Raw genomic sequence first — 26,734 nt, 5'->3', positions numbered from 1 at the left:
TTTGTCATGTGATGTTATCTTTTTATGAAATGCCTTCTTTCACTAAGTGTGGCTGGGTATCTGCTTGTAGTATGGACACAGACACTATTAAACAAAAAGCTCTTCTTCAGGTGTTTCCATACAGTTGCATGCAAAATTCTTCCAAAGCCCAAGGTGCTCCACTGTTCTAATCCTAAAAGGAGCATGTGTGTCTGTCCACCAAGATGCATTTTACTCTGGAACCAGGAAGGGGACACCGGTAGCAGGATATGCTTCCTTCTCTGACCTAATTCTTCAGCATCTTCATGTCTTCTGGAGCCAACACACTTGGCCTTCTGTAGTAGGAAGCTCACATGCTCAAAGGTCATGTCTCAATGGGGAAGTAACCTGAGGAAGTAACCAAAAGCAAATTCACATTTTAATCCCTCCTAGATCATAGTGAAGAAATATACTTACTCTAACAGTCCCCTGACCCAAATGCACACACAACCTGCTCTATCTAACGATAAATAATGTACTGAGTGGATTAGTAAGCACTTGAGTTTAAGAGAACTTAAATGATCATTCATCAGAACAAAGAAAGGTTGGCTTGTCCTTCATTCTAAACTTTTGGAGAATGTTAAAGAGCTTACTCTACATATAAGACATAAGAAATAGGTCTGGGAAGCCAGGATGTGAGGAAAATCATGTAAGTTCATAAGGCCATTTCTTTTCCATTGTAGCAGCAGCTTATTATTAAGTGCTCATAAATGGTGAGAATTGAATCAATTTACAGGAATCCTTTCCTCCACTATTATTACTTAACATATAGATTTCAAAGATGTAAGCTGCAAAAATTGTAACACATTTTAATTTCCTTTTTCATGCATAGTAAATGGATAAGGGAAGCAAGCATTCCTTGGGCATTCCAGGAATAATGTTTCTAAGTGATCAAATGTTTTCATTTGGTTCTTTGTTCATCCTTAGGGGTAAACACTAAAACAGAGCTAAATATGTTTAATTTTTTTAAAGATTTGGTACAAATTCCTTAGTAACTTAATATCCAATAACATCTTAATTCTCTGGGTTCCCAGGGCTATTTTAAAGTCTTTAGGGGAAAATATAATTCTTTTTTTTCCTGTCTTTCTCAGCTTTGGTATGTTGCCATTAAACTTCACCCAGTCTCCCCATACTCTTCCAGATTCTCCATTCTCCTCAGCATACAAGATCTTAACAAGAGCAGGGTGCTGTTGCCTCTGAAGGGAAGGGAAGCACCTGTGGCTGTGGTGAGCATGAAGTGTGGTCTCCAGGTCCAAATCCAAGTTCCTGGACTTTGACAACATCTTTTTGTCCACGTAATTAAAGAGGATGCTGGCTTCTTATTAAAGGCCCTCAAATGCTCTAAGTTTCTGGTTATTATGTAGAAAGATTTAATGGTAGATCATGAAATGGGACATTAATTGGCCCTTTTCCATAGCGTGTGGATGTTTTAGAAGATATGAATTATTTAACACCTTCCTACTACTGTCATACATACTTAAGAAGCAAATAAAGACTGGACTTTGAGGGTTTGTATTATAGACTCTCCAATGCAAATGACATTTCAAAGCCAAGAAAAGACATTTTAAGGTTGGAAGTATCATTTCTACTTAAAAATTATTTATTTTATTTTTGTTTGTCTGCCTGTGTGTTTGTGTATGCATGGATGCACATAGAAACCAGAAGGGGAATTGAATCCCTCGGACTTTGAGTTACAGACACTTGTAAGCCACCTGATGTGTGTACTGAGATCCAAAGGCTAGTCCTCTGAAAGAGCAGTCATCGCTGAGCCTTCTTTCCAGGCCTCTTTATACTTTTGATTAGCAACATGAAAGAAATCCATAAATCTGGCCAACAAGGAATTCTTTCATTATCTGGTAGAAATTATAACCATTTAGCTGGGTGTGGTGGTGAACCCTGGAGGCTGAGACAGGAGGGTTCAGAATTCCAGGCCAGCCTGGGAAACATAGCAAGACCCTATCTCAAACAAAGGGGGGCGTTGTATAGCCACATAAATATCAGTGTTAAGTTTAGTCCTTAATGTGACAGTTTTTCTCTTCATGTAATGGTCCAAATTACCAATTTAAATTTGCTTTCAGGATGAGGACATCTTCCAATTCAGTGAACTGGCTGGCTCCATCACCACGAAGGTTAAAATCAAGTTCAAGGATTTTTTAAAAATTCTGTTTCAAAGCCATGAATACAAATTTAACACTGCTGGCTCTCGTAAAATTGTGTGGAAGTAGTACCAGAGAGAGTAGAAAACCATCATCTCTGCAGGAAAAATAATTCACGGGTTAGCTGTGTTAACAGTGGGGAGTGCTGTCATTTCTGGTTAGTCAGGACAGTGTGGTATCAAGGTTGCCCTGGAAACTGAATTTTCATGTTGGAGTTCACATTGAGGTTCCTGTAGTGTACATAATGCTACGCCAATGTCACACTTCCTGCAGAGCTGAGGAAGATCACAGTAGTATCATTAGGGTTGGGGCGCAGACCGTCAATGGCACAGAAACTGTTGTTTGTGAACTCTGTCCTGCTGGCTCTGTTGACCTCACTTATGGATACTTATTCTTTTCTGAGAAAAATGAAGAGATTAAAAGGGATGTGTCATCTCTATTTCACACCATAGCACCCAAGGAAGCCATAACACATCAGATTTTGCACTAAAATTTGAGACCAACAGCCAAGTCCACCCCCACAGTATATTAATTAATTTTTTTCTTAAGTTTCTATCACACATTCTGGAAATCAATTTCCTTCTGGTTGTCTTTACTTCTTCATATCCTTGAAAATGTCCAAACAGTAGCTATCTGGATCATATATACACATCACAGAAGGATATTAAAGAAGAGAGGAATAAGAGGAGGAGGAAGAAAAAAATAACAATACTTATACAGCCAAAATTTTGAAGGTACTCTATTTTTATTTCAAATGGGGAGAATTCAAAAATTTGAGCCTCAATGACCAAAAATATATTGGAACAAAATTTTCAGAGGATAAGCCAGGCCACCACTATGGCAACAAGCCTCACATAGACAGGTGGGTATTAGAGAATGATGCTCAAGACGTGGCTGAAGCTGTTGCACACCCACAAATAGATTCCTACTTGCTTGACTAATTCTCAGTTATAAGTATGGCGCAGTCTCCATGCCACTAGTAATTTATGCCTTCTCCAGAGTCAGCAGAGTATCCATCTGTGTGTGTGTGTGTGTGTGTGTGTGTGTGTGTGTGTGTGTGTTTGAAAGCCTACTACTTCCTCATAAAAGTTTTGCTTCATTACCTGCAAAAGCCTTCAGTTTATAAATTCCTTATGCAATATTTATAACTTCAAGGTCATTTAATGAATGATTATAGCTGTCAGGAGTTCCACAGTCTCATCAAAGAACCTGTGTGTTAGTTATTTTAGTATCAGCTAGCTGTAAGTAAACCTCACTAAACATATCCATGGACTTGGTGTCTGGAACTTGAAACCAGTAACCAGAACTTGAAACCGGTAACCTTTCGAGGCAAATCTTAGACCAAAACAACAAAGTGAAACAACAACTGAAGATCTCCTAAGAAAAGTTGGGCAAATAAGAAAAGTTGGGCAAATTTTTCCCTAATATGCACCAAATAGGGACAGCCTGACCCACTCTTGCACAGGGCCCCACATTTTCCCACTAATAAAGAGTTGTCAGAAACCCAAACCACATTCGGAGCCAACAGGGGAAATGCCTGAATCTGAAAAGTAACCAAAAGAAATTCTTTCAGGGAAAGGAGATGGGAATGGAAAACGAGTTCCCAGAGTCACTTTCTGTTGAAAGCACTTTGAGTCTTTAGGACTAGAATATGCACAATCCTGTGGGACTCGCTCCATCTTTCTCTGCCTTAACTCTTTTCTTGCCAGTCCTTCTCTGGCTGGTTGAACTGCTCCTGTGGTTGTCCCAGCCAGAAAGCAAGCCACTCAGCAGCAAGCCTCAGGAGCTGCATTCCTCGCAGTGACAGGAGAGGATGTACCGGTAAGTGGCAGTGAGTCGCATGCCCCCTGAGCAGCGCAGACGCAAAGCCTTCAGCTTGGAGGTCTGAGGTCGACAGCAGTGACAGGATGAACGGAAAGGTTGCTTGAGGACAGTGCTGAAGGACACCAATGGCTCAGAGCGTGATGCCTGGCTGCAGTGCCCCTCACATCTGGCCAGGAGCACCATCTGGAAAAATAAGGGGAGGTGGTTACTCTGTGTAGTTGTCAAAACCTCAGGTTACCACAGCATCCTTTGAAAGACCCCAACACTCCTTGCCGATTCCTGCTGGGTCAGACCAGTGCCTGCAACTCTGGTTACACATCAGAATCTATTGGTAAACCTAAAATACGTGTTTAAGGCATTGTGGCTCAGCAGTAGAGGACTTGTTTAGCATGGACAAGGCTCTAGGTTAAATCCACAGTACCTGGAGATTGGTAGGAAGCCATTCAACACTACCTCATCTGAAACTATTTTGAATCAAACTCCTTTAATAGGGCCCCCAGGCTTTCATGATTTTTAAGATTCTTTAGGTGACTATGAAGTACAGTGAGGGCTTAGAATCAGTCAACAAGATGTACCACTATGGTGTGAATAAAAAGATCCAGAAACAGACCTAGTGATAAACTTCAGGTGGTAGAGTGCTTGCCTAGTGCAACCACATGTCTGGGTTCATTCTCTAGGACCATATAAACTGTGATGGTGACACACCCCTATAATCTCAGCACTTAGTAGAGGCAGAAGGATCCGGAGTTTAAGGTCATCCTCACCTACATAGTGTGTTCAAAACTAGCTTGGGTTACCACCTTGCCTTCAAAACCAAAACAAAATAAACATCTGAGTACAAAATGAGTTGCTCCTGATAAATGGAGGTCTACCCAAATGTATTGCAATTCTACCAACAACAAGCTGAAAGTCACCTCAGATTGAAATCTAGGAGCAAGCAGAGATTGATGGGATGGGGGTCCAGTGGGAAATAGCTAAACAGAAGAAAAATGGTCTCTGTATAAGAAAAAGGAATAAATTAAGTGTTGCTTTGGAAGAAATATTCTAGGTGCAACTTAGAAGATTGTGAAGTAGAGACGGGTACATTTGCAGGCCTGAGAGTATACACCTGGGCTTATACCTTAAAGAGGTACCAGTCATTTATACAATTTATGTCAGCATCTTCAGAGTTATTTAGAGCAAATTCACCCTGACTCTCTCCATTTCCAAAGGTTTGGACTGCTGTGTCAGAGCTTTCGTGTTCTTTATAGTAATACTCTATTACGCCTCTAATTAAGGGGCTGGAGAGATGATTCCGTGGTTAAGACCACTTGCTGGTCTTAAAGAGGACCTGGATCTGTTCCCAGAACCTACATCACACGGTTCACAACAGCTTGTAACTCCAGTTCCAGGGAGGTCCAACACCTCTTAGACACCTGCATCTATGTGGTACACATATAGATAAGCAGGCACACACATACACATAAAATAAAAATAGATAAATCTAAAAATGAAAGAATCTGCTAAAATGTATTAAAATTATCCTCAGAAAAAATACATACCAAACATTTTGCATACAGCTTAAGGAGATGGGCAAAAAGCTCCTTTGATTATTATTTTTTTTAAGACTAGAGGTAAGGAACTCAGGGGGATATTTCCAAAGTAATACCCTTCCCCTAAAAAGGAAGCCTGGAGGTTTCCTATGGGAGCCTATGTGTATTCACACTGGAAAGCGCTTTAGATGTGGGCATATTCCTAAACACACTGAGCATAAGGAAGAGATTCCCAAACATGTCTAGTTTAAGATCATAGTTCAAGAAGGAAAGATGCTGAACACATCCCTTGGCATGCCCAGATCAAAGCCATCAATTACATGTTCAAGGAGATAAAGTGATGAGCAAGAACTCTTCTGGCCGTGGTTAGTTTGAATTATAACAGTGGGCAGGTGGACTCACTTGCTCTGTTTTCCCAAAAAGTTTGAGCCAAACCCAAAGAAAAGATATTTTGAATGTATGTTAAGACAGGAGTTAGCCCCACAAAGATAAAGGGCAGCTCACATCATTCAAAGATCCTGGAATCCTAGGGATGGAAGGCATGAGTGAGGTGGGGCAAGGCAGCTTGATTCCTGGTGACATATAATCTTATAATATTTTGATAATTAGCATTTAATATTAAATACTTACTAGAGATGATCTCTGACATCATTCTATGGGGCAAAATTAAACATCCGAGGATAAAGGGATAATGGCTGGCACATCTTTCCAAAATCGGGCAAAGATAACTCCTGATAGTTAAAGATTACTAACATCATTAGTTAGTCAGCACCTACCATGGTTGTCCCAGATGTCAAATACTTTCAGTCTTTTAAGTGTTCTCATCATCTGCTCTCGCTCCAGTCAAAGTCAAGCTTAACTATTTAAGAGTCCATGAACTGCCCTCAGTTCTTCTGCCTCCTGCCTCTGTGCATGTTTTTACTCTCCCAGGAAAGTCATTTTCACTTGGTTCTGTCTAATGAAATCCTTCCTATATCTTGTCTGTGTGCCTCCTCCTCCAAATGCTGAGACAATTAAGATTTTGATGTTCTCAGTACACACACACCAGAGAGAGAGAGAGAGAAAGATAGGAGAGAGAGCAAATCCACCTTTATAATGAGAACTTAACATGCCCGGAAACATCCGGAAACATTCCTTTCTATTTTAACCTTCTAAATAATGTTTTATGACTTTGAGATGGATATGTCTTTCTTCCAGATGACCTCAGTATATATACCAGGAACAAGACCCATCCACACCTTCTCTCACCAGCAAGATCAAGACATGACTGTTCAGCTCATTTCTAGGAACCCAGGTCAATATTCAAAGGGTCTGTGCCAGGCTGAGGTCAACAACAAAATGACACCCAGGGGAACAAAGTAGCATAGGGGTGGTGAGATTTGCTGTCTGTTACTGTCACACAAGCCATAAATCAAACAGATATGAAGAGGCATTTGCATACAGAACACTTCCTTTTCCTATATCCTGTTGAAGCGTTATGAGGTGAGGGGTAAAAATTTCTTTGTCTTCTTCCCATTTTCTTTTTGTCTCTAGCAACTTTCAGGATGTCTGCACATACTAGGCATCAATAAAAATTGGTTCTTATTTTAAAAATCAAGCCACATCTCTGAAGTGATCAATTATGTTATAAACTCTATATCTTAACTCCCATATTTTTTCCTATGAGCTTCTTGGGCAGCAGCAGAAGATGACTTGGGGATTCTAACTGTTCTTTCCCAATCCTGCAGCTTGGTTCTTGACACAGGAAACCTCTCTGGGAATTTTTACAGCCTTTGTCTCCTCAGCCTACCTCCTTCTTTCCTCATAACCTGCTGTCTCATCTTGCCCACAGTAGCTGCACTTCACCCCACTCTTAGAAGCTGGTTCTACTCCCTTACCTTGGACCACCATCTCCTACTTCTCAACAACTTGGACTTCAAACATCCATGGAGCCGTTCGTGTTGCCAAGCCAGGTTCCTGAAAACCCAAGCCTGGTCAGGAGTCAGAACTCATCCCTACACCTCCTCCACTCACCTATAGTCTGCTCCTGTTTTAGCCTCGCTCTTAGCACCCAACACAGAGGCTTATGTTTACTTTGCTCTTCTGCTCTTCCCCGCCCCTCCCACGTCCAGCAGAGAGAGCCATAGGGAGGTTCACTTTCCAAGTCCTTTAAGGCTGCAGGGATCCCAGCAGTTATTGAAGTCTTAGTAGTGACTGAAATAGGAAAGTGGCTTGACACACCTGTCTAGCTTACAACTTCATCATCAGGATCATAACAGCATTTATTAAATGTCTGTTATATGGCAAGCACTATGCTAGCTGATTTACAAATATGGCTATACATGTCCATGCCCTTGGCCAAACAACTCCTTTTGCAGAGGAGGAAACTGAGGCACCAAACAATGATTTGGCTTTCCTGAAATCACCCATTTGGAAAGCTGTGAATAGAGAACTGGAAACCAGATCTCTGCTGCCTTGAGACCTGGGATGCCTTAGTGTCCTTCAACATTTTCCAGACAGCCTATTGCCTCCAGCTGCAGACCTTCAGCTTGTTTGCTTTACGGGCCTTTACGAAGAATTTTAGGGAAATGTGATTTCTTGGGAAGAGGGAAAATGAACCTGCCACTCTCAGGGCCTTTTGGACCCAACCCCATGAGACATCATCACTAACAAAGTCACCAGGTATAATCTAAACAGTGACCACTCTACCTTTCTTGGCAGGTCAGTCTTTTCTGCCTGAGTCTATCTTAGTTCTTCCCTGAATTGCTAGAAGAGTGACAGGAACCTAAAACTGGCCAAATACAAGTTGAGGGCCATGGTGGACAAAGCATCCCACTAAAGGTGTCCAGAAAAGAAAGCTTTATCTACTATTTCTTATTTTTCTAGGAAAAATTGCAGGATATGAATCATTACTGCAGGCAGTTAGGCCTGGATTCTAGATGATAACTCTTACATTCTTCTTGCATTTCTTCAATGAGAAGCCAGGTAGTAGAAAAATGAACTCTCCAAAGAAGATACTGCCATTCCCAGACAATGTGACATCAAGAAGCCTAATCCTTCTTTTCTTCTGGGTTGTGGATTTCCTTTGTTGTAGCATGGGAATGATAACACCTACATGCAGGTGTCTTGGCAATGATTAGTATATATTTATATCTATATGTATATCTATCTATCTTATCTATATCTATCTGTATCTGTCTATCTCTATATATTCTCCCTCTCTCTCTCTCTCTCTCTATATATATATATATATATATATAGAGAGAGAGAGAGAGAGAGAGAGAGGGAGAGAGGGAGAGAGAGAGAAGTGACTGACACAGGTTAGGTGTTCAAGCCAGTGCCTTCCCTTCCTTGGGCCACATGTAGATTCTGCAGGCCAGACACACTATATCTATCTAAGTCAAGAGCATTAACTGGTAGGCAAAGAGTGGTCATGTGTCCAGAAAATAGTGGCCTTAAAAATATTTGTAGAGATATAAAATCTGCCCCAGTCCCTTCTTTCCAGGCATAGGCTAAATGTTTTTATGCCAAGACTCTGAAGGAAAAAAGCTTCATCAGATGAGACTCATTAGAGGGAATATCGGCCTGAGTTTGTAAAAGTTAAGAACTATAGAATATTTCCAAATGAAAATCATTTTCTTCCTCAATGCATAAAGAAAATTTAATCCAGAAATGGTCTGGTAGCTGAAACTCTGCCAGGCGTATTTTTGTGGCCAAGGAAGGAAGGTTAATAATTACAAGCAGCATTTACATAAAACCATTGCTGTATTTGGGGTCATTTGGGATGTTTGAAAACAGATTGTTCCCATGAAATGACAAACATCTCTTCTATTACCACAATTTTACACTGCTGTTCACTGTGGCATTCTGGAAGAAGCCAAGGGGAACACTCAGCTAAAAGCTGCTTCTAAGAGTCCTGCTCAAATCCTGCGGGTTTGCGTTAACGGCATTTCTTCCTTGACTCTTGCCCTCTTAGGTTACCATGCTAAGACAGTCTTCCATTATTTTGTTCAATCTTTCTAGATTATCTTCAATTTTTCTTTTGTTTTTGGAGATGGAACCAAGGGCCTCACACATGCTAGGCAAGTGCTCTACCGTTGAATTCCACCCCAGCCCACTTTCAATTTTTTATAGATGCTACTATTTTCTATAATCCTTCCTTTCACCACAATGACACTTTCTTAAATTTGAATTATTTCTCTCTCTCTCTCTCTCTCTCTCTCTCTCTCTCTCTCTCTCTCTCTCTCTCTCTTAAAGAAACATGATTATAAAGGACATCTCAACAAAGGAAGAACTCATCCATGAACTAACAAACACAAAATATCAGTGCTGTCTATTCTGAAGCAATTTCTGAGCAATTGTGGCTATAAAAATGTTTCTCATCTCTTTTCCACACAGTTTTTTTTTAAGTTGTCGTTGCTACTTTTTGTGCCTCTGTGGTGCTGAAATGACCTCTAAGTAAGTGTGTCCCCTCAACCCCGATCTGCTCCATCAGCTCCCACTCTCTCTCAGTTTTCAAGAAGAAATCTTAGCAAACTGTATGCTCGCCACCTAATTGTTTCTCTTCAGTTTTGTTCCTCAAGTATAAACAAGATCCAGGATATTTTCTCAAGTGGAAAAAAATCTCCATTTCTTTTGCTACAGTCCGAGATCTTATTAATATAATGGTGAAATTGATTTAACTCAAATTTTGATCCCCTCAAACTGAAATAAGGAATCTTCCTTGGGCTACAACCACATAAGTTATGGAAAATGTAAAAGCAGACATGCTTTGAAATGGAGGGTGGAGAGATTGATTTCTATGACCTTAATTCTAGTGGTTTATATTATTTTGAAAATTCTTAATTATATGGGTAATTTTAAAAATACTTAACATATGAGAATGTTTAAATGGGTTTTGTTGTTGTTGTTTTAGTCTCAGGACTAAAGTGAAAATCCTTTGAGGTTGAGCTAAACAAAGTCTTATTTACTAAGTGTGGACACATTTAGTGCATGTGACTGGAGCAATGATAGTCATGAGAACTTTCATTTGGAATCCATTCCATCCTACACTGTGCCTCCCTTCTGGGTGGTCTATGTGGCAGCCACTCTTGGTGGTCTTTCAGTGTGGTATGACTTTGCACACCTCTTCTCAGTACTGAGACATAGATGACCTGTGTAAGAAGCACTCCACCCACCGCAATAAGAAAAAACTGCTAAGCAAAAGAAAAATGATAAACAATCGAATTGTCGTCCTCAGTTCTGGAGTCATTTTAACATAAATGTGGCACATGGAGGAAGGTTTAGACCACACAACTGGTTCTTGGGTAGTTCAGAAAACTGTTTGAAGAGCCTCCAAGGATGTGTTCCGCTGTTAAATCATATTCAACTTCTTCCCCTTCTTTTTGTTGTTGATGCAGGTAGAAGGAATTATGGTAAATTGGAGGCTCCATTTTTCTTGCTTCTTTTTGCACATGTGTGTGAGATGTGTGATGACTGTGTGCATGTTTCTGCACATGTGTGTATGTGTACGGAGGTGATTATGGTGGTCAGAGATTGATGGACGGTTTGGTCTTCTATTGCTCCCTTACTTTAAAGACAGAATCTCTTACTGAACCTAGAGCTCATTTGCTGGGCTAGCCAGCCTGCCCCATTGGTTCTCCTGTCTTTGCTTTCTCAGCCTTGGGATTAGAGATGTGTACCCCCATGCCAGGCTCTTCTACATGGGTGCTGGGGATCCAAACTGAGGGCCTCACTTTACCCACTGAGCCCCATTCCCAGCCCCTGTTTTTTTTTTCATTGAAAATGAACATTTTTGCTCATAAATTTCCCAGTCAGGGACACAAGACACCCCAACAACAGGATAAGCATGCACATGTTCCATAGACAGACATAGAAATGCAAAGCATACTGGGAAAACCCGTCACAGAGCTACAGTTTGGGCTCTGGCTCCATCACCTGACAAGAAAATATAGCTTCTCTTCTGAAAATGAGGGGAGGGATATCCTCTCAATGACTTTGGAGTGACCTTGACCTTACCTTTGAGCTACACTTGTACAATGGGTGACTGATAGAATCGACATAATGGTGTCTCATGCAGCGTTGAGAGTCCATCAGGAAGGAGCTGTCTGTTTTGGTGTCTGTATCTCCCATTATGGCCAGCAGGGAGAGCATAGAAATGGATGCAGCTAGTACATGACTTCTCATTGTTGTAAGGGGAAACTTCTCCAGAAGAACAGCAGAGGGAGACAGAGGACAACAGATTGGAAATGCTGTCACCACCTAGGATCCAGTTCCTTTCGAGGCCAGGGCAGGATGGGGCTGTCGCTTTCTGGTTGTCATTGTCCTTTGTATGCTGGAGTTCTGTGTTGCTCCTTTCACTTGTAACCAATTGTCACAGTATCTGCCGCACAGCTGGAATGAGAGCAGAAATTATTTATTTCCCCAGAAATATGGATGCAACACAAGAGATATGAAGTCAAACATTTCCATGTCATTTGGGTGAAGAGTATTGGTTTCTGGAGCCTCATTAGTTAATGCTGTCATCCATTTCATACCCCCTGACCTTAGTGTTTATGCTACATATTTATGACCATTTGGAAATGGACATGACGGTTGAGTGGAAGCATATGTTGACTTTAATTGATGTGCCTAAGAGCAAGAATAGTTTGAGCCCATGATATAGATTAAAAATACATGGTTCTGGCCACAGCATAACTAAATTGGGTGGTCTCATCTTTGTCCTTGGCTGGCAGGGCAGGAGGGTTTATTCAGATTCTCTCAAAGCTTTGGTATCAACATCAGCTTACAGGGCTAGGGAGGAGGAAGGTCAGTGCTAATGAACACAGGCCATGGCCCGAGGGAGTACATTTTCCATTCTATACCCACCCACCTAATTTTCCATTGCTGTACTCTGGGCTCATCCTGTTTTTGTTTTAAGTCCTTGCCACCCAGCATCAGTGGCCAACTGCGTCTGAAACCCACATTATGATCACTGGTCTCCAGCGTGGCTAAGGCAATACATGTGTATTTCCCAATGGAGTCACACATTTCTGCACAACCTTTGTAGCTTAAGCCCACAGCGTAATTTGAAAAATGGTCATTGGAGCAGAGACTTACCATTAAAGTGAGATTATGTTGGACTGATTTTCCTAAAATTTGCTTTGTTCTTTTAGCCATACCTCCTGGTAAGGGACTGGAGTTCAGCAATCTACTAAAATTACCTCACTGATGCTTTTCATTATACAAGAAGACACAGAATATCAAAAATATTTTCAAACACTTGAGGAAATTGAGAGAACCTGACTGTACATACCAAACCAAAGGAATGGAGTAATTAAAGCTTCAGAAAAACTTTCAAAGATATTTTAGATCAAAGTTTGATTATTTGTTCAGAGTGCAAGCATGTTCTTCATGAACAGTCTGAATAAACAGGGTAAAGTGTTGATGTGATCAAGATAAGAAGTTCAAGGTGCTATGAGTCAATTCATTTGATGTAATAGAGTGTGGGCTCAGACCCACTTAACTGCAATTAGACAACTTGCAAGTGTGAGGTGGGGCATTCTGAGTGGAAAGGGGTGTGGCAACAGGACCATCTCAGAGCAGAGCATCCCTGGCAATAGAAAAGGCTAAGAGCCTGTGTCTCTAGAAAGTTCAATAAATTGCAGGAAGGACATGGACCAATAATGAGAGGAACCACCTGGAGTAAGTCATGGCACAACCATTAATCAGCTGTGGCATCTTGCACAGCTCACTTAAATTCCTCCAGTCCGTTTCCTCACCTATAAGATAGAAGTATTGAGAGCAACAGCACATACGCGGTTCCCTCCTTCTCTAAAATGCCAGCATTGAATAGCAATGGATTTGGCTACCACCATTTCAATATGCAGAGGACAATCCTAAAGGTGGGAAGAGCCTGCCGATAGTCTTGCACCGCTTTCCTTTTTGTACATGTTCATGGTGACCTCTCTTTACAATGGATCAAACCTATGCTCAAATATTTCAATGGGCCAAGGCTTCAGAAAAACTTTTTTTTTTCTTACTGAAAATAGATTTTTTTCATACAACATATTCTGACTGTAATCTCCCCTCCCCCAACTCCTCCCAGATCTTGGCCACCTTCTCACCCACCCCAAACCACACCCTTTCTTGTTCTCATTAGAACACAAACAAGCATCTAAAAAATAATGATGAAATAAAAACAAACAAAACAGAATAGAACAAAACAAACAAATGAGGGGAAAGAGCCAAAGAAAAGGCACAAGAACGCAGACATACACATTTGCATACACAGAGATCTCATTAAAAACACAAACCTGGAAATCATAATGGAAAAAAAAAGCTCAAAGCATTGTGATATAAAACAAGCTTCAAAAAAATGCCATTGAGTTCATTTTGTGCTGGCCATCTACTACTGGGGCCTGCAATTAAGTGTGGTTTGTATACCCAGTGAGACTCCTTTGGAGAAAATGCATTTTTTATTTGAGGAGGTTATCAATTGGAGATAGCTTCTGCGTTAGAGATGTGGGCTGTGTCTATGTGCCAGTGCTGAGCACCAGGGAACCACCTGTGCTGGGGACAGACAGGAACTTTCATGTGAGTGCTGGGGGTCTATACTTACTGGGGTGCTCACGTTTGAGCAGCACATACTCTACTGACTGAAGTATATATCCTCAGCCCTGAGAACTGGTTTGTTTTATTGAAATGATAAACTGAACCCAAAAGTAGTTAAAAAGGACAGAAGAGGGCTGGAGAGATGGCTCAGCAGTTAGAAACACTGGCTACTCTTCCCGAGGATCCAGGTTCCACTTTGGGTACCCATGGGGTGGGGGGGTTCACAACCTTCTGTAACTCCAGTCTCAGTGAATCTGATACTCTCTTCTGCCTTCCTTGGGCACCAGGCACACAAGTGATGCACAGACACACAATCAGGCAAAACACCCAGACACATAAAATAAAAAAATAGAAAAATTAAAATCGATAGAAAAATAACAAAGGAAATGTGGCTTTACCTCTAGTAGGAAGATTTTTGCTTTCAGTGCATTCATAATCGTCATGACATTTTTTGTTTAGTTTTTCTATTAACACTGAAATAACATTGCAAGCAATGATAATAAACAGAATTCATCAAACCTTCAAAATGCAAGGGTAAGATCTTTACAGTGGAACACTGATATTTGGTTTATTATTATTATTATTGTTATTGGTAGAAGTCTTTTAGATTTATTTATTTTTAGTTTATTTTATGTATATGAATATTTTGCCTACATGCACATACTACATTAAGTGCATGCCCCATGCAGGAGAAGATCAGAAGACATCATCAAATGCTTTAGAACTGAAATTATTTATTATTGAGAGCCATGATGTGGGTGCTGGGATTGGAATCCAGGTCCTCTGCAAGAACAAGTGTTCTTAATAACTGAATTATCTCTCCAGCTCTACAATTTGTTCTTTTTGTTTGTTTGTTTGTTTTGATACAGACTCTCACTGTGTAGCCCTCTTGAGATCTCAAGGTATCCTGAAATTGCAGGCCTGTACCACAATACAGGCTGAGATTCCTGTTGCATTTTGTTTTGCTTTAACTGTGCAAATAAGCCAGCACTGCTGTGCTGAAGAAGAGTTTATGAAAATAAAGCTCAAGAATGAAGAACCACTGAGTCAAGACCTGGTGTACACAGACCAGGATCTTCAGTGTGAGTAGGGACTTTCAAAGAGGAATATGGGGAATTAAGAAAATTTGTACCACCACAAGATTCCTTTTCTGCCAGACTAGGATATCTCGGCTTTAAGGGAGCTTCTCGAATTTTCTTGAAACTAAATTAATTCATTTGTCCTTTTTATTTTAAGCCATATGTAACAAACTCAAATAGTGATCATCAGGATTTAGGACCTCAGCCAGCCAAGCCATGATGAGTAGAACAACAGAACTCAGTAGTCCTGTGTCTTCTTCGTGCTATGTGCTTTGGTGCAGTCTCTGAGACCTGACTTTGGCCAGAGGACAGATTTGGCCCGTGTTCTCCTGACTGCAGTGCAGAGCCTTTGCAGCAGGAGAAGCACGTAGGCCAGCACGGCTGACTTCGGAGCTACCTTCCCAAAGCTCCCAGTGGAAAAGAACAACTGGTGCCCAGATTCCCACCTGTCAGCCTCGTTGAAATAGCAGAGCAGCCTCTGGGTGAGAGATGGTGCTGTGCCACGGAGCAGCTCACTCTTGGGGTGACCTTCTGCCTGGCAGAGAGCAAAGCACTGCCTTTGCACAAGAGACTCCAGCAACAGGCTAAGACAAAGGTCATGTGCCAAGAGCAGCCTTAGTTTTGCCCTACTTCTGAGGCAAAGGAGGGCAGTGTTTCCATATCTATGTTCCTCCTGAGCTGTTTTCAGTACCAAAATAGGCAGGTGTTCTTTTCCTGGTTTCTTTCAACAAACATTTATTTATTTAACATACATATTCATTCACTGAGCACCTACCATGGGCCTCCTTTTACTCTAGAAGATAAAATGGAAGGGTTAGGGGGTCAGGGGTGTGGCTCACACGCCAAGTCCCAGGGTTAAATTCCCAGCACCAAAAGCATGTAAAAAAGATAAAGATCGGAGGAAAAAATAGGTTCACTGCATTTATAAGTAAAGAAATGTTTTCTTTTATGAGTTGTTTTGTAAGTAAAGAGCTGTTGTTTTCCTGTTTACTTTTGGGGTCCCATTGATATATCCCATTTACTAACTAATTGACATCCAGCATGCACAGCATCATCTTTGAGAAGATTTAGTGAAGCAAATAAAATGACTTGGAAATGGACTCAGTGTATCACACAGAAATATTTATTATTTATTGTATTTTTGGTTGGTTTTTTTTTTTTTTTTGAGACCAGGTCTCTATATGTAGCCCTGGCTGTCCTGGAACTCTCTCTGTAGACCAAGCTGGCCTTGAGCTCACAAAGATCCACCTGTATCTGCCTCCAGGGCACTGGGGTTAAAAGTGTGAAACATCATTCCCAGTTATTTGTTGTAATTAAAAAAAATCTTCTGAGTCAAGAATAAGGTAAAGACTGCAATACAGGGAAGCATAGAAATTATAAAAAAGAAAAAGAAGAAGAATTAAAACTGTAAAGGTGGAAGAAAGCTTGCTACTAGATAATACTTCATACAAGGATTGGAAAAACAAATTCTGAGTCTTATTCAAGGTGCAAAGTGCTAAGGAGCCCCTTCCCAGGAACCCAAAGAATTCCAATAGGATCTAGCCAATGAGATGCCCTGGAGAATAATTCAGTCACTTTTTCCCAAGACCCTTCATTTATAAACTGTAAACGGCATGTTTATAAATGGTTTAAGATTATTTCTATCTGGCTGCACAGGAGAAGCAGCCAAAAAGCCAAGCCTGGGCTGACCCTGAAGCAGTGGTACTTGATGGAAAAGATGCAAAGTCCCCGGGAATCTCTAAGGATGTAGCCATAAGGTCAATGGGGAAAGAGTGTGACTCTTGCTCCCTTCATCTCAGCATGTCTGTTCTATAGTAGGAGGCAGTGGCCACCTCCATAGTGCTACCTTAGATGAAAGAAGGTAATATTATTGCAGTTAAGTAATAGTCCTCCATTCTATTATAGGACATTGTGTTCTTCCCACAGTGTGACTAGCCATCTGTGGCAGAGCTCTACAGCAGCAGGTAAGTGTGTAAGGGGAGGAAGTGATGGAAGAAGAGAAAAGGGAAAGCAACAGTAGAGGAGGAATAGAGCTAGGGGAAGAAGCAATACATCATAACCCCTGTAGCTAAGGGTGCTCAAACAAAGAACTGAGAATAGATATAACTTGGTGGGGGACAACAATGAGTCAACTGTCAAATGGACCCCACCTGCGCATGCTTCCGTTCACCTCTCTCTCTCTCTCTCTCTCTCTCTCTCTCTCTCTCTCTCTCTCTCTCTCTCTCTCTCTCTGTCTGTCTTTGATTTGAATAGTTTCACTGCCTATGGAGGAATTGCAGTGGGAGGACTTGACCTTGAGCTTGACTGTAACTAAAACTCTTGACCTTTGAGACATTTGTGAGGAAAGAAAGCTTTCATTGTTATCCAGTCTCCCACTTACCTGAAACATCATGTTTCCTTCCCCAGGCCTTTGCTAACCTACGTTATTAGTGTTCTGTATCTCCGGAATATACATTCACTCGTCCGAAATACTGAGTAACCATTTCATTGCATTCTGAAACCTACAGAACACTTTGCTGTTTTCTGACCTAGTAGAAGGCAGGCTGATCTGAAGATTCTCAAGTTGCATTATGCCTTCCCATGACTGACTATGAGAGCTTTATCAAGTCATTTGTTTTCTCTAGGACTCAGTTTCCTTATATATAAAATAACTGAACTGGTTGTACTAGTTCACAGCTTTGTCCATTTTCAGTCATGTCTGTCTCTTCCCAAGCTTCTCAGACTATATAGCACTGCTCTGGGACTAGATACTCCCCCAAGAAATCTTACAGTAAGACTTCTTTTCTTCTTCAAGGAGTTAATGATCACTCAAGATTCCAAGAACATTCTAATGACGTGCCTGAGCCAACAGGAGGCCAAGCTATTAGGATGTTCTCTTCCATGAGGCCATTTGGGTGGCCTCAAATAAAAATAGCCTCCAATATCCAATTGATTCGGTGCTTGTGATTTACTAAGTGTAGTTCATAAATTATTAATATCCTGGTTTTATTTGTTTTTGTTTTGCTTTTTTTTAGACAGTGTCTTGCTATGTAGCCCCAGACAGTCAGAATGAAATTCACTATGTAGACTAAGCTGACATTGAATTCTTGGGTAAGACTCCTTACCCAGCCCCCAGAATTCTAAGATTATAGGTATGTACCACCACACCAAGCCCATGTCTTGTTAATAACAAGAAGCACTTGATGAGTGTAGTTAACCAGTTTCTATTTTTCTTAAAATTCCCTTAAAATCTGTGCTATTTTGTTCCAGTGTCACCCAACACATCTATGAGAAGAAAACAGTTAAAGACAGTCACCCACTCTAGAATTAAACTTCTTCCATTTGAGGATGGTGATGATATAGGCTGAATTCTACTTGCCAGTTACTTTCTTAGAATGTCCCACATTGGGCTGCAGGCTGGGCTACTAATGGCCATGTGCAGGGCTCTGGCCCAGGAGAGGAAAGAAGAGAAGGTTGAGTCTGCAAAGTCATCTTGAAGACGTGAATTAATAAGGTCTTGGGGGATCAAGAATAGGTCCCTCTGTTTGGTAAGGTACATACAGAACCTCTATCCTAAGGAAGGGACAATCCTGAAGTCCTGGGCTGAGACTTGAGTTTAAAAGAATTGACCATAGAGTATGGCTGTGGGATCCTCTACTAGGCATTTGTAAACTTTTATAGTTTCCATGAAAAGACTAATTCTGAGTTCTTAACAGTTGATGTAGCTAATTGACTTCTAGACTATAAATTCCCCACAAATTGGAAATTATTACCAGAGTATTGGGAAGCACATTTATGTTGAAATCTTTTTCTCTGGGGGTTTGGATTATTTCTGCAAATCTAGACACCAGACTATGAACTGTGACTGATATGGTGATGAGCTGTCAAAAAATGCTCAACGGTAGTCTTTCTATGGTGTCACAAATCACCAGTGGCTCTGAACTCCAAGCTCTGTTCTATTCTTTCATCCACACAGAATAAAAATAAGAAGAGTGGGGTTGGTCTGGGTATGTAGCTCAATTGGTAGTGTATATAAAGCCCTGGGGACAATATAAACTGGGCATGGTGGTGCATGTCTAGGATCCCAGCACTCAGGAGGCAGGAGCAAGAGGATGAGAAGTTAAAATTATCCTCAGCTACATAGTGAGTTCAAGACCATCCTGGGCTACATCCTGCTTTAAAAAGAAACAACAAAAAGCAGCATAGACTCCTCAGCAGTAACAGAAGAACAGGAGAAATGATTCTGGATGCCCCAAATCTGCCACAGCTCTTTCAATTTTTTCAAGAAGGGAAAGTTTCATTTTATTTTACCTACTCCCCCCTAAAGAAGTGAGATCCAAGCCAGAATAAAAGTGAGTAGTGAGATACAAGCTACTACTCACCTTGCTAAGATTCAGAGTTTTGAGAAATCCAACCCAGAGGACACAGTCTTGCTAATGATGCACTCTTCTTGTAGAAAAGATAAGGTGTTCTGGGACCCATGTGCTGATATAATGCAATACTTGCCATTCCCTGACTGCTCTGGCATGGTCTTAGGAGAAAGGCGATGACCAGTCCTAACTCAGTCGCAGCTCCTTTTCACCCTGAAGTCAAATGAGTGTCTTGGCTTTTCTTCAAAGTGTCTAGTAAAGTGTTTCAAAAGCTGCGTTGCAATCTCCTCACACGGAAAGCACATTCTGGAATGGTGGAGAGTGATCTCACCTAACAGCTGGAGGGTCCTCAGTAAGGAATGGCTCCCAAATGATAGAGCCCCTCAGTCTTTTCATTGCTCATGCAATTTGCCTTTCCTGCTCCATGATGGAATTGAATACAAAATTCAAATCAAAACACTCCTGGATGCAGGCCTGCATGGAAAGGGACGAGGCTACCTAGCACAAGCATCTTGTGAAAACCATGGATCCCTGGGCTGCTAACCATCTTGCAGTTGTCGGGCTGTGGGTTTCCTCGTTGTCTTCTGTTTGGGTTCAGCACTGCCAGGTCTCCTGTCAAAATTCATCTCTGCTGCCTTTGGACTCCAAATCTCAAAAGAAACACTTAAGTTTTGAAAAGGAGCTCATTTTCAGAATTACGGCAGAGAAAGGGATCACAGAAAGGTATCAATTCCTAATGTATCCCCTTGAGTTTTAAAGATAAGTTGGAAATTGATTAAAAATTGGGTTTCTTTGATTCATCACGTCAGTGTCAGGACTGTGTGTACCCACATTTTTACGTAAAGTTAAGGTTGACAATGGTTTTTACCTGGGAGTTTGACTATTTTTCAAGGAAGGAAGGAAGGCAATTTCAAACCTATTTCTGGGAGAGTGGGAGAAATGAAACTTTCCCTTTCTGAAACTGAGCTATTTGAAAGAACTGAATGGACAGTGGCCAAGTTTAACATAAAAAATAATCTTTTCCACTTTCTTTTGTTACTTCTTATTTTTATTCCCTATGAATGGAAGGATGAAAGAAGACTCCAGGTTCTGGCCTATTGTAGCTTTACTGTGCTAAAGAAAGATCACTCCTTAGCGTTTTCTGACAGTTGGTCCACTGTTGGTCTTAACTTGTTGCCCTCTCATTTTTAAAGGACACTGCAATCGGTTGGATCATGGCTTAAAAGAAAAAGTTGGGATAAAGCCAGACCTTGGAAGAGAGCAGATTGTCTGAATAAGTCTTAGCTTTTGGGGAAAAAAGAAAATCTTATACCACACTACCAGTCAGTATTCATGTCCAGATTTTGACACGAGGATGAAATGGACCTCAATTGGATGAAATCCTGATTATAAGTACTCAGGATGTCTTGCCAACTGAACTAGCCCATTCTTTGAATCTTCTGAGTCAGCATTCTTTCTAACAGGAAAGTCATTGTTCCAGATTGTCAACTTCTTCTAAGCTGCTAGGTTCTAACAGCTAAAAATGGTCTAGGGAGTGGGACACTTAGTAATATATACCTAAGTACTAGGCTCATAGAAACTGATGAAGGAGATAGGGTGAATAGCCCCAAGCAAAGTGTTGCCAGAGACATGAGAAGGCAGCTTTGCAAATGTGAGGGAACACAATGGCACCTGCACAATGGCACAGTCTTCCTCCAAGACCGAAAATGCCTGTGTGGAGGGGGAAGATTTTCACCAGACAATCTGTACAGCCTCGCCAGCATGTACTCAGTCTAGTCCCAGCTTCTCCTGCATGTTGCCCACACATGGGAGTTGCTAAAGAATTCCGCAGACTTTGCTTTCTCCTGGAATCAGAAAAGTTCCTGCTTGTTGACCTGATGGGTGAGGAGTGGGTACTACCAGCTGGAATGCTGCCACTGGCAGGGGCAGACAGGAAAACAGAAATGCTCTTAATGTCCTCCCAAAGAAAACCTTTGATGGGACAAAAGAGTGCTTGTATTTTTACCCTCTCTCTTCATGCTGCCAGGCTTCTTTAAATAGATCCTCCAGCCTAGGGACTTGTATGGAATAATTCATATTAAAACCCAAGAACTGACAGTGAAGGGTAGATGGGTCTCTGGTTCTCTCTCTCTGTCTCTCTCTGTCTCTCTCTGTCTCTCTCTGTCTCTCTGTCTCTCTGTCTCTCTCTCTCTCTCTCTCTCTCTCTCTCTCTCTCTCTCTCTCTCTCCTTGTCAAGCTAACAGGAAACGGCTCATTTTAATTCAGCTATGTTAGCTTTTTTTTCCTTTTGAGTCTTTTAATGAATTTTTAGTTAATTGGGAAAAGATACATGAAGCTTCCAGGAAATAAAAAAGAATAGGAAACTGCCTTGTGGTTCTCTTTAATACCTCTTGCTCCCATGTACATTAGCAGCATCTTTTTGGTATGTTGCACAATGAAGGTCTTAAATGGGAATCTCTAACTGAAAAGTCCAGTTCCTTACACTTGAAACTCATGAATCAAACTGCTTTTCTGAGGTAAAGAGAAAGGAGAGAGAGAGAGAGAGAGAGAGAGAGAGAGAGAGAGAGAGAGAGAGAGAGAGAAAGAGAGAGGTTGTGAGAGAAAGTGAAAAAAGGGAGCGAGGAAGGAAGGAAGAAAGGAAAGAAGGAAGGAAGGAAGGAAGGAAGGAAGGAAAGAAGGAAGAGCTCCTTTCTCACCTCAAGCCCCACACATTTTCAGTGCATTCAACTCAGGGGGGATTTCTCAGTTCTCCCTTTCAGCAATGGGTTTAATGGGGCATCAAGCCTATGCTGGCCAAATTGAAAGTCCTGTTTCTCCTTCTTTCTGTCTGGGGAGGGGAGACAGGAGAGAAACTTGAGGAACCCGGAAGCAGGGCAGGGCCCAAAAAGATCTAGGGATCTTTGTTCCAAGTCACTTGTCTCTCAGTCTGAAACAGAATAACCACATTTCTCTTAATGTGGGCCGAAGTGCATCCAGGCATTCCCATAGCACTCCCACCCCCAGGCCTTCGCCAGAGATGTCCGGGTCACTGTGATGGTATGCTTGTCTCTGCCAACCCGGGTCACTCCAGCCCCACTCTTGGCGAGCCACGTGGCTGCTCCTCTCTGTGAGTGGGTTCAGGCTCAGGGCTACAAAAAGCCCCCATATCCTATCGGCCCAGCAGAACCTGTGCCAAGAATGACATCCTGGGAATACTATGGAGATGAGGAGACCTCATGGGCTGTTCTCCCCAGATGGAACAGGACCCAGGCTGTCTGGAAAACAGACGGAGCAAAACAGCAGCTCACAATGGAAGATCAGGCATAGGGAAAGGGGGCGGGCTGAGAACAGCGGTGAACAAAAGAAAAGAAGCCACTTGCCACCCTGGAAGATTCCACGGTGTACAGGAGGAGGTGGTGGAGGAAGTACTTGCAGGAAACAAGTGCCCAGACATGGCACTGCCAGTCTAACAGGATTCTTTTCTGTATTAGATTATGGGAAAGAAAGAGGGGAAATATATAGCCAGCCAGCTGTTCAATGGCTTACAACCTCGCTTTTATTGTCCGGGTAAGTTGGTGAGGTGGGGCATCAGAGGAATTCCAAACATACCATCCCAGAGAAATTTTAATATGCCCCACAGTGTCATACACGAAGAGGAAATGACAGCTGATGACAACCAGGGCAGACCACAGCAATTTTGGGGCCCAGAGCTCACCCACCCTCCCATGACCCTTCTTCCCTCTCATTGTTCAGTGTTCACACTTCTTAGTCCTTCCACCTGCCTCTCCATGCCCTCTGTTCCTGCTGGCCGGGCAGGAGAGTGTTATTAACTGACAGTAGGGGAAAAAAGATGAACATGGGCACAAAGGCCAATGGCCAAGAATATGTGGCTTTCATAGGATGAGTCAGGCACCGCAGAGGGTCAGAGGTCATCCAATCACCATACATTTTCTGCTAATAAGCACCAAAATCAAGGACACTGTAGATGCTCTCTTCAGGATTCCCCCCACCCCCAGGAACCTAACATGTGATGAAACACTAGACTAGCTTATTTGAAAGCAGCACTGTGTGTGGCTCAGACAGAGACCTAGGTTTGGGGAACAACTTAGCCCAAGGCCCTCTTAAATTTTGGCCAAGCCCAGTGGTCACTCACTCATTTCCTCAGTCTAGGGAATGGGACAAGTAAGTGATGGGAGTGTGATTGTATCTTCCTCCGTGCGTGTTTCCAATACAGTGATTCATCAAGTAGCCCTGTTTTCAGCTGCTGGGGAGGTGACTCACACCCATCTCCTGATAGAAGTAGCTTACAGTTCCCTTCCTGGGGGTACTCAGGAGAACTGAGGAAGGCTATGGTACTCTTTTTCTAGACTGCTTCTATCCCCACCCTAAGAAAAATCCAGACCGTATTAGCTGTGCAAGTGTGATACACTCAGGATCTGGTGCAAACAGCCAAACGGGAGGAGAAGCCTTGATTAGAAATAGAAGACTTGTTGACAAGTATGTCAAGTAATCGAGAACCCTAGCAGCTATTTGACATGATTCCTAAGAAGCAGAAAGTTCTTGTCCAATTACCCATTGGGAGAACAGCATACAGATCAAAAATAAAAGTGTGAGACAATGTCCCATTCACCTTTGTATCCATCAGGATAAGGACAGTGTCAGGCACACTGCAAATGCTTAATAAATATGTATTAAAAAGATGATGGAATTAATTATTACCCAGGAAGAACAATGGTACTGAAATTGTGAGTTCTCAAGACAGCAACAGTCTCTGGCCACCATTGGTGGTTATAATTCTGAGAAAGTCATTTTTCAAGGGCCCAGGAAAATAAATGAGTTGGAAATTGTTAAATGTATTGAAAAATGATTTATTTTTCCCTTGACAGTATCACTGGGACTCAAATTAAGATTGAGAACTCCACGGGCATATTTCCATCTGTGGGTGTCAGCTGCTTGATACACAGTGATAATAAGAAGGCCTCAGCCAGTTCTCCCATTACCTGAACCAAGTGTATTTTAAAAGAAATGATGCACGGCATTGTATTTGTGTTCAAAACTGCTCATATAATGGTCTGAATAATGGTTTAAGAAAATTGTTTTCAGCCACTTAAATGCTTTGCTAACAGCAGTAGTTTTTTTTAAATTGTCATAAAATATTACAACAATCCAATCCAATCCATATTATTTTTTTACAGCCTTTCTTGATTAGTGAACCAATTGTGAATTCACTTCTTTAAATGTCTGATTTTTATTCAACAATGCTCCTTAGGCTAGTTATTTGTGAAAACTCTCCATAAATTGTGTCCCCTGTTCCACAATGAAAGCTGGCCAACAGAACCCTGAAGTTCACTTTCAGGAGTAAAATTAATGAAAAGAAAGTGAGCAGATACTTGCATGAAGTCTAAATGCCATTTTGAGACAGTCTACAGGTCCTGATGTAGTTAACTGACACCCACAGTCAACAGTACATTTGCAGCATCTCTGTGTTTCCACATGTACCTGGTAGCTAATGTTGTGTTGAAGCAATTTGCCATGTTGTATTTCTTAATTAAAGCACACTAATATTAGAAATGTAGAGAAGCATGCTTTGCAACAACCATATCTGCTAGGAATGACAGTTACAAAGTATAAGGAATTCTCATCTTGCCAAATGATTGCTCTTCCCACCTGAATCTCAGCGGGTGGAGCCTGGAAGGAGAGAGAGAGAGAGAGAGAGAGAGAGAGAGAGAGAGAGAGAGAGAGAGAGAGAGAGAGAGAGAGAAAGAGAGAGAGAGAGAGAAAGGGAGGGAGGGAGGAGGGGGTGCTCTTTCACAGAGGCTTATCTGGGCTTGTCCATTACAATGAGCCTCAGTTACTGTGCTTTCTGAGTCATTAACATTCTGTACACAATCAAACTTCCCGTCCCTCAAGAGAGTTATGCCCGGGCCTCCTACAGCTCAATTGTTCATTTAATGAGAGAACTTGCATTCAGGAATTGGAAAGGACCCTCTGAATATTCCTCAGGTGTCTGTGGGAGTCATTCCTCCAGGTCCTGGTCCCTGTGCTGTCAGGAGCATCCTTTCCTGGTCACTTCTTGGACACATTGGATCGTTGGTCGTGCTGCAGGGACAAACCGACTACTAAAAATAACCCCTTGCAATAAGGCCAAGGCAAACAGCATGCATTTCCTCAGACTTTTTGCCCAATCAAAATCATACAGCAAACCCATCCTCATCTCTCCCGACACTTTCGAATGTATCCATGGAAGCAAAATCCCAACGCGGGATGGGAGAAGAGTGCAAAGGAGCAGTGTGACACTGAAAGCTAGGCATAAATGTTGCCTATTGTTTGAAGTCATTCTGAGCACTCCGGCACAGCCCTGGCAGGAGATCAGCCGCATACATAAGGAGTAATAAAAGTAAACAGTGCACGTTTAACCTCGCAGACTCGCCTGCGTTAATAGTGCCCCCATTGTAAGTGGGATGAAGGCGGTGGGGAAGATACGGGACTCCACAAACTCAAGTCGGCAACTGCTGTTCTCTATCCCCCTTCATGCTGTCACATAGAAGAATCATTTCAAGTTACATCTAACTACGCAGAGTTTGAAAAGAAATCAATCTCAAAGATATTTTCGAGCTTCTCTGGGACGCTTCCTGCTCTGTCACAGACTCCAAACACCCGTTCATTTAAAACAAACAAACAAACAAACAAAAAACCCACAAAGCTAACATGCTACAGATTAATGCAAATTAAAGTGATGCAAATTTAAATGGCATTTAAAGGTTGTCTCTTTGTCTGCAAGAAGGATGAAAGGCTGAGTTTGGAAAGAAGTAACTTCCTAGGCAAGCCGGCAGCGCTTGTTTTCCTGCTTACCTTGGGGGAAACGCAGGGCTCCTTTCTTCTCAGACTTTTCTGAGAGCTAGAAAGAGGTCCTGTTACTTCCAAATGCTTTTGTTCTTCTGTCCCTCTGTCACATGGCTTGCCTTTTATATTTGCAACACACAAAAGTTAGGACTGTTGTTTAAGCGACCCAGGGAGAGAGAGGGAGAGAGAGAGAGGGAGAGAGAGAGGGAGAGGGAGAGAGAGAGGGAGAGTGTCAAATGGAAAAGTGCCATTGCAGGCATATATCAATCAGGCGTGTGGCCGCAACAGCACACTAGCAAATGGGAATACCACGGAAATGTTAGGCGCTCGTTATCGGGGACTCACAGCCTCTGCCCACTCACTGCTCGGCTCCTTTCCATGGA

The 26,734-nt window shown here is 41.9% G+C and overlaps 1 protein-coding gene across 1 annotated transcript; it reads right to left on the bottom strand.

The window, feature by feature from the left end:
• Positions 1-2,922: 2,922 nt before the first annotated feature.
• On the bottom strand, positions 2,923-26,631 carry Ndp (norrin cystine knot growth factor NDP). Its single transcript, XM_059250983.1, has 3 exons — positions 26,361-26,631; positions 11,528-11,902; positions 2,923-4,181 (listed from the first exon to the last, which is right to left on the bottom strand). Exons 2-3 carry the CDS (start codon positions 11,693-11,695, stop codon positions 3,954-3,956), a joined length of 396 nt encoding a protein of 131 aa, XP_059106966.1. The 5' UTR covers positions 11,696-11,902; positions 26,361-26,631; the 3' UTR covers positions 2,923-3,953.
• Between the last annotated feature and the right edge of the window lie 103 nt (positions 26,632-26,734).

This window comes from Peromyscus eremicus, chromosome X (assembly GCF_949786415.1).
Source record: "Peromyscus eremicus chromosome X, PerEre_H2_v1, whole genome shotgun sequence".
Taxonomy (NCBI): domain Eukaryota; kingdom Metazoa; phylum Chordata; class Mammalia; order Rodentia; family Cricetidae; genus Peromyscus; species Peromyscus eremicus.
The sequence above is the reverse complement of the archived record's forward strand: the minus strand, read 5'-3'. Positions and strand labels throughout refer to the sequence as shown.

Coding starts and splice junctions, on each gene's coding strand:
- Ndp (XM_059250983.1), bottom strand. CDS start 11,695: ATGAGAAGTCATGTACTAGCTGCATCCATTTCTATGCTCTCCCTGCTG. Junction 4,182..11,527: donor TGTACAAGTGTAGCTCAAAG/GTAAGGTCAAGG, acceptor TTATTTTTCCAG/ATGGTGCTCCTGGCCAGATG.